The 7,696-nt window shown below is 36.6% G+C and overlaps 1 protein-coding gene across 4 annotated transcripts; it reads right to left on the bottom strand.

Moving 5' to 3' along the window:
* Window positions 1-657: 657 nt before the first annotated feature.
* LOC144551277 (3-isopropylmalate dehydratase small subunit 1-like) lies at window positions 658-2,631 on the bottom strand. Of its 4 annotated transcripts, XR_013510793.1 has the most exons (3): window positions 1,759-2,631; window positions 873-966; window positions 658-834 (listed from the first exon to the last, which is right to left on the bottom strand). XR_013510793.1 is itself a non-coding variant. In XM_078299182.1 (2 exons), the coding sequence occupies exon 1, from the start codon at window positions 2,513-2,515 to the stop codon at window positions 1,760-1,762; it is 756 nt and encodes a 251-aa protein (XP_078155308.1). In that variant the 5' UTR covers window positions 2,516-2,631; the 3' UTR covers window positions 658-966; window position 1,759. The 4 variants fall into 4 exon arrangements, 3 of the variants coding, with proteins under 3 accessions (XP_078155308.1, XP_078155309.1, XP_078155310.1); XM_078299182.1 differs by having other exon boundaries at window positions 658-966; XM_078299183.1 differs by having other exon boundaries at window positions 658-947.
* Between the last annotated feature and the right edge of the window lie 5,065 nt (window positions 2,632-7,696).

Genomic DNA, 7,696 nt, shown 5'->3' with positions numbered 1-7,696 from the left:
GTTTAGTTTTAGTTTTTTGTTTTTTTAGGGAATATGGAAATTGCTTTTCATGTACTTGTACAGTGGTCAGTGGTATTCTGTTTTCAAAGAGATCGGGATATAGACGCAGCGAATGAACAGCTCTGATTAATGTGAAACTGAACATGAAATGTGCAATGAAATCTACTGTTGCTGTTGGATTGTAACTGAAGGATTTTGGTTAGTAACTGAAGGATTTCCCTTTTGTCAAAATTTTGCCATATTTCCTGTTTCTTTTCTAACCTCTACATTTTCCAAAAATGACCAGAAATGGTATTGAACTCTCTCTATACATTGACAAACCTAAGAAACTTTGCACACCAGAAAAATTTTGGCTGCTATCAGTACATGAACTGATTTTTGCAGGCCCATGCAGAAGTCTTCTGATGCAAATACTGTAAATAATTGGTACTGTTAGAAAAGAAGAATGAAGTAAAACGAAGAAACAAAAATGCATAAAAAATTAATTTAAAAACAATACACTGAACAACCTGTTGTGTGTTTCTTCTGAGAAAACGACAACTGTTGTGCATACAGCATTAAAAGTGAAGCTCATGAAGCAGCTATTGATTTTCTTTCAACCAAAAATCTGATCTCAGATACAAGGTATCTCTTACTTGGATGTGAAATAAAAAGACATAACATGCAAAACCAGGATTTTATTAATTCCCAGTTTCCTAACATTTATTTCTTACATTACTTCATTATCTCAAAACATTCAACCACACAAGCATAGTGCAACTTGTTTATTTATAACAGCACCAACTACAAATAACTACTCAACCCTAAATAAAGTACATAAAAGTTCCAAGACACCTACACAAATCAAAATAAAAGAGCTCAGGTTACTCCACAAGAAAAAACATCAATTTTGCTTACCATATTCAAGAAAACCACAATTTTAGGCATTACAAAGGCACTGCTAAAATCTTCCAGAGGCAAGTTGGCCTAGAAGGAAAAAGAAAGAGACAGTGTCAAATGGTCATACTAACAAGTTTACAGATTACAAAACATGCAATAACAGAAAGATTGTACACATGGTCACAAATTTTCTTTTACTGGGTAATATGAATCTTAGGGCTGGACCCAGTAGGAAGTGAGGGTGGGTGTGTGAGCGGGGGGGTGGAGATCTATATGTCCAAACCAACTTTGTCCACGGAATTTTTGTTTTTGCTCCCCCCCTCCCCTATGGAATTTTGATTTGTAATTCAGATTAAATTTAAAGTTAAAATTAGAATAAATTCCTTGAATTATGATGGGCAACTAGTATTATAAATATAAAGCATTGAAAATTAGGAGTCAAAAGCATTGCAAATTATAAGTTAGAGCATTGTTTTTTATCTAGTACCCGGTAACCTAATGGGTTTAAACCCGATTAAGGTTAAAATTAGGATAAATTCCTTGAATTATGATTGGGGTAATTAGGATTATAAGTTAATAACATTGAAAATTAGAAGTCAAAGCATTGGAAATTATAAGTTAGAGCATTGTTTTTTTTATCTAGTACCCGATTCGCTATTTTCTAACCCCCCTTTGAGATTTGTACCAAGTTAAAAGAACGGTCCTGGACTGTCCATTTGTAATTTGCTCGAGTCAGGTACATGGGGTGATCTGAATTCCAATAGGATATCAGCTAATGGAAATAACAGTGCACGTGGTTTCCAGAAAAATAATCCTAACAGTGATTGCATTGGTATGAATCGGTAAATTCAAATACCACATACTTAAAAAAAAAATCACCTTACGTAACCGAAGATATCATTCCTGTTTTTCTTGCATATGCGAAAATACCCCCGGCATCAATAACAGGCCCAGCATCCCCAATCGGCTTCAGAACAAACTCTTTCCCCTTGGTATGATTAATCAACATATTTTTCTCCAAATCAATTGTCACAACATCTCCAGTGCTGCACTGTTTATTCACACCCTCCAGTTCCAACTCCAGTGGGTAAACCTCTCCGGTTGCAACCGAATTTCTAAAGAAGATTCGCGCATACGACTCCGCGACCACAGTCCGCACTCCAGCCGCACCAAGAGCTACAGGAGCGTGCTCACGAGACGACCCACATCCGAAATTCGCACCCCCTATGATTATGGAGTACTTGGTGGAATCAGTACCGGGTTCGATAAATGGTATCGGGTACTGAGAAGAGGGAAGACCCGAAAAGGCGAAAGACCCTAGCTTTTTGTATTCGTCGGGTTTTGATGGAACGAGAGTTAGGTGCTCCGCTGGGATTATCTGATCCGTGTCTATGTTGTCACCTAGGACATAGCACTGGCCATGGAAGGTGGTCGGAGAAGAACTGGAAGGGGTGGCCCGGGGTGTTGTTAAGGGTTTGATTTTGGATGGTTTGTAAGAGAAAGATGTCTTGCCGAATTTGGCAAAAATGAAGGGGTTGGATGCGAAATGTACCAATTGGGTTTTGGTGGGAGAGTGGAAACGCTGAAAAGAGGCACGAATGGTGGATACTGGTGCGTGGGCTTGAGTGGTCGCCATTGCCAAAGCCTAGGGTTTACACTTGAGCAAGAGAGAGAAGCAGGCGGCTGGGAGAGTTGCTTGGAGCAGAGAAATAGACGGGGTTCCTTGGCGGCCACTCCCAAGTTTCTCAAAAAAAAAAAAAAAAAAGAGGAGGAATACATGGTGTGAGAAAAGGGAAGCGTATTCTCTGCGGAGCCAATCCCTGCAGACTGTGCGGAGCTTTTGATCTGGTCCGTTCGTTTAGGATCGGACAGATCATATCAGATCTTGTAAATTTTGAAAAAAAAAGAAAATATTTTCAAAATTTACAAGATCTAATCTGATCCGTCCGATCTGAAACGAACAGACCAAATTAAAAGCTCTCCAGGGATTGAGGAAAGACTACCTAGACCTGTTGCATTACGAAGAAAATAATTACCGAATGACAGCGGACCCCACACATCATTAATGTTAGATAACATTTGCACTGGAAATAAAGAGTTCCGCGTACGGTTGGAGTACTGGAGTAGCCATATTTCGGTGAAGACAAATGCCAAGAAAATTGGAAGCTCGGTAGAAACTTCGGCCATTTTTATTAATACCCAAAAAAATAAAAAAATTTAAAATTGTCCCGTGTTTAGTTTTTTTACAAAACTGTCCCGACCGCTGGGCCCACAGACGGCCTAAAACGCCAAGCAGACCACCCCCTACAGGGGCGGGCCACACCCCTACTAGATCGCCTGTGGTCCGGGCAGTCTTTTTTTTTTTTTTAGAGAGATCTTAATATTTTGATTTAAATAATTTTATGAAGAAAAGTTTTCTTGTTTAGAGTGTATGCCAAAAAATAAGACATTTGGTATATTTATGCAGTGGTGTCGTAACTCTTTATAACTTTGATTTGGTTTGTCAGTTGGGTATCACAAATTTAAAGATAACACTAATTAAGGATTTTGCCTTGATTCAAAAAATTTCAAGCTCTGACAGCTTGTTAATCTTCTTCTCTTTATTTCTGGTACTAAAACAGTAGTTTAGAGCTACTAAAATATGAATAAACCTCAAATTAGATCTCTGTCCATGAACAATGCACCATAGACTGACATCTAGTATGGTACTAAGTCAAAACTCAGCAGCCAAGCACTAAACAAAAGCCACTGGTATAGTGCAATGCACTAAAAACATCAAATTTAACATCTTCCAGTAAATCAGCAAGTTTGAACTAATACAAGAACCAAACTGCAAAAGTGATTACACCAGCATGTAAAACATTCAAAAATACATAAAATTGACACAATTTTCAATTTATTTGGATTTTTCTACAATTAGTTATGAATTTTCAAAGTTCGGCTTTTAAAAAAACTTTAAACAGTCATAACTTTGGCTAGGAAAGCCGGATTTGTGCGTATGACCACTTTTCGGAAAGGGAGGGACGAGACAGATCCAAGTATTACCTTGGGAGTTGCCTTTGAGCATCTAAAATATCAGAATTTCAAAAAAACGTCATTTAGTGCCTCAAAAATTCAGTTTAAGTTTTCGTTCGACGGTAGGCATACAACGATCGGTATTTTGTTTAGTCAAAAGCCTAAGATTATTCAAGAATTATTCAGCCTAAGATTATTCAAGAATTATTCATATAATTATTTTAAAATGCATTTACTATTTATTGTGTTCGTTTGCATATCTTCGAGCAAATGGTATATGTTGACAATAATCAAATAATTCAATTATTCTCTTAAAAAAAAAGGAAAATAAGTTGGCATCATTGAGGCAATCTAACTATATTTCCTTATGTATATTTGAAAAAAATAAATTATTAAGAATCAATTCCTTAATTAATGTTATCTTTAGACTTGTAATATCCAACTGACAAATCAAATCAAAGTTATAAAGAGTTACGACATCACTACATAAATATACCAAATGCCTTATTTTTTAGCATACACTCTAAATAAGAAATTTTTTTATTCATAAAATTATTTAAATCAAAATATTAAGATATCTCTTTAAAAAAAAATAAAAAAAGAAAAAGAAAAGAGGACCGCCCAGACCACAGGCGGTCTGGTCCCTAGGGGACCGCCCCTGGCCCGGGTGGTCTGCTAGAGGTGTGGCCCGCCCCTGTAGGGGGCGGTCTGGTAGGGGTGTGGCCCGCCCCTATAGGGGGGCGATCTGCTTGGTGTTTTGGACCGCCCGTGGGCCCAGCGGTTGGAGCAATTTTGAAAAAAAAAACAAACACGAGGGAGTATTAATAAAAGGAGGCATCTAATTGTCCACAGCCTTTTGTCCACCATTTGTCCACAGCTTTGACTTGCGTGAATACTGTAAAATTACTTCTACATGTTGTATAATTATACAATATATCACATAAAATATATCACTTAATCACAAAACATCCAGCAACTATTTGAAGTGATCCCATGATAGTTAGAAAAAGATTGCAACTTGCACAACAGGACAAAATAAATGTACTTTCAAACTGTACTTTCGGAAATTACAGTTATAGGAAGTTATTGGCAGTTAGAGTTAGTTATTAGCGGTTATTAGCACTGGGTTGAATCTTGTATACTGTAAAATTGAATATTGTATACTGTAAAATTGAATATTGTATACTGTAAAATTGAATATTGTATACTGTAAAATTAAATCGTGTATACAGTAAAATTTTCAATTGAATCTTGTATACTGTAAAATTGAATCTTCTACATAGTAAAATTTACAATTGAATCTTGTATACTGTAAAATTGAATCAGCAGAACTGTAAAATTGAATCTTGTATACAGTAGAATTTTCAATTGAATATTGTTCGGATGAGTAAGAAGCATGTCTATCATCTTTTTCTTCCAGATTTTCACAAGATGAATACTGTAAAATTACACTATGAATACTGTAAAATTACAAGATAAATACTGTAAAATTAACAAATCAATACTCCATATCGCCTTTCTATCATCTCTTTCCTTCAGATTTCCACAAGATGAATACTGTAAAATTAACGGGGCAATACTATAAAATTAACATATCAATACTCCATATCGCCTCTCTATCATCTCTTTCTTCCAGATTTCCACAAGATGAATACTGTAAAATGACAAGATGAATACTGTAAAATTAACAAGGAAATACTGTAAAATTAACAGATTAATACTCCATATCGCCTCTCTATCATCTATTTCTTCCAAATTTTCACAAGATGAATACTGTAAAATGGCAAGATGAATACTGTAAAATTAACGGGGCAATACAGTAAAATTAACAGATCAATTAATACTTTCTCGGGGTAATAAATAGGAGATGAGCTAAGAAAAACTACCGATCAGGAGAATTGAGAAAACAACAAAACCATAATTTCCTTAATTTCATAGTTGAAGCCTCGCATCAAAATCAAACGAGGAATAAATCATTATTTACAAGAAACACCTATGAAAACCTACGATGGATCACGTACCTGATTCGAAAGATATATTCTCTGATCAACAAAAGTGATATTTAGATGAAGAGTTGAGAATCGAAAATTCAAAATGGAGCAGCATCGGATCCTTCCCATGATCTCAGCAGGGATTGCGGCCATCACACCAGACTTCTCCTCAAAAAGCTTGAACTTGCGGCACCGACATCCGATCTGTTTCTCTCTGTCAAATAAAAAAAGAAGAAGAGAAAAATATTTTTTATTTGCCGATAGAAAAAGAGCGAGTTCGTTTGAAGAAAAAAGTTCCAATCCTTTTTTGAGTAAAGAATAAGAGATCGGAGAAAAAAGTTACGGATTGAAATCGCCTCAGAATTGAAATCGCCTCAGAAAGGAAATCGCCTCAGCTTTACGGAGAAGAAATCGCCTCAGAAATTTAAGATATCGGAGAAGAAATCCTTTTTCAGATATCGATCGATTTTTAGATTCAGAAATTTTTATCTCCGTAAAGTAAAAAAGTAATATCGGAAAGAAATTGCCTCAGAAAGGAAACAAGTTGATCAGAGAAGAAATATTTTGAAAATGAGATTCACAAAAGGGAATAGAGGCACGGAAGGAAGGTTAAATAGGCGGAGTAAGTGGTTAGAAGTGGGGACCGGTGTCCGTTAAAATTAGTTAAACATGGGGTGGATAGCGCTGTGGACAAATGGTGGACAGAAGGTTGTGGACAAAAACCTTTTCTCTTAATAAAAATGGCCGTAGAAACTTCCACATCTCAACAATTTCTCTCCATTTCCCATGAAATTTTGAAACTGAAAAAAAGAGTAGCAATTGCAAAATGCAAATGATCCGTAGAAATAACGGATAGTTAACAAATTCTCTCCATTTCTCATTGCTCAATTTCTCATACAAAACATTTAAAATACCGTAACAATATTACATCCCTGGAAACAACGGATAGTTAAAACCAATAAGGACATTTTCCCTCAAGTCATAGTTAGATTAGCAAAAAAATGAGCCTGTATTAGCTTCCCTATTGATAATTGCAGCAGCAGCTGAAACCAGCATTACGTCTGAACAGTTCCTAGAGTTGCGTGATTTCAAAAAATGCCCTCTAATCAACTTGAAGTGAAGGTTCCTTCGTCACAATTTTGCTAGACCTTCGATGGAATTCAGATCCAGTGCAGTACCGTACCATGTAGAATGAGATCTGCATCATCCTTTTTAACTTAGTAGTTAGTACTAATCTTAAAGTGTGCCCCAATAATCTAATTAGGTACAGAAACTATTTTGGCTCGGATGAGAGCTAGTTCCACCGTGTGGTACCCAAGGGTCGGTTTTAAAAATACAGTTAGCAATCACCCCCTGTTCCAACCTCATCACCACATGTAGTGCCACCATTGCTTCTGTTTGCTGTGCATTGTGCCACTGTGCCCCTCTTGAGTAGTGGAAACCATATTCTACGAGCATGTCACCGTCAATCAAGAGATAAACAGCTTCCCTCTCCCCCAGGAATTTAAATGGTCCATCTAAAAAATAGCAGGAAGCTGTACCAGCCAGTACCAGTATAGCTGGTACATGATCCCCATGCAGGTTCTTTTCATGGCGCAAGAAGCTGACAGGTCCTGGTCATCTGTTAGAACTTAGAAGCAGATCACCCATGCTAATAATCTGTTCTGCAGTGATATTTTTACCGGAAAATACTTTCTGCCGGCAATTTTTCCATATTGACAACAATATACAAAATAAATATAGGAATTTCACTGGGGTCAAGTTTTCAACAGTTCTTCAAAGTATCCAAATAAGGCCAAGGCAGAATAAAA

This window comes from Carex rostrata, chromosome 3 (genome assembly GCF_964058835.1).
Source record: "Carex rostrata chromosome 3, lpCarRost1.2, whole genome shotgun sequence".
NCBI lineage: Eukaryota > Viridiplantae > Streptophyta > Magnoliopsida > Poales > Cyperaceae > Carex > Carex rostrata.
Note: the sequence above shows the minus strand (reverse complement) of the source record. Positions and strands in the feature narration are given on the sequence as shown.

Coding starts and splice junctions, on each gene's coding strand:
- LOC144551277 (XM_078299182.1), bottom strand. CDS start 2,515: ATGGCGACCACTCAAGCCCACGCACCAGTATCCACCATTCGTGCCTCT.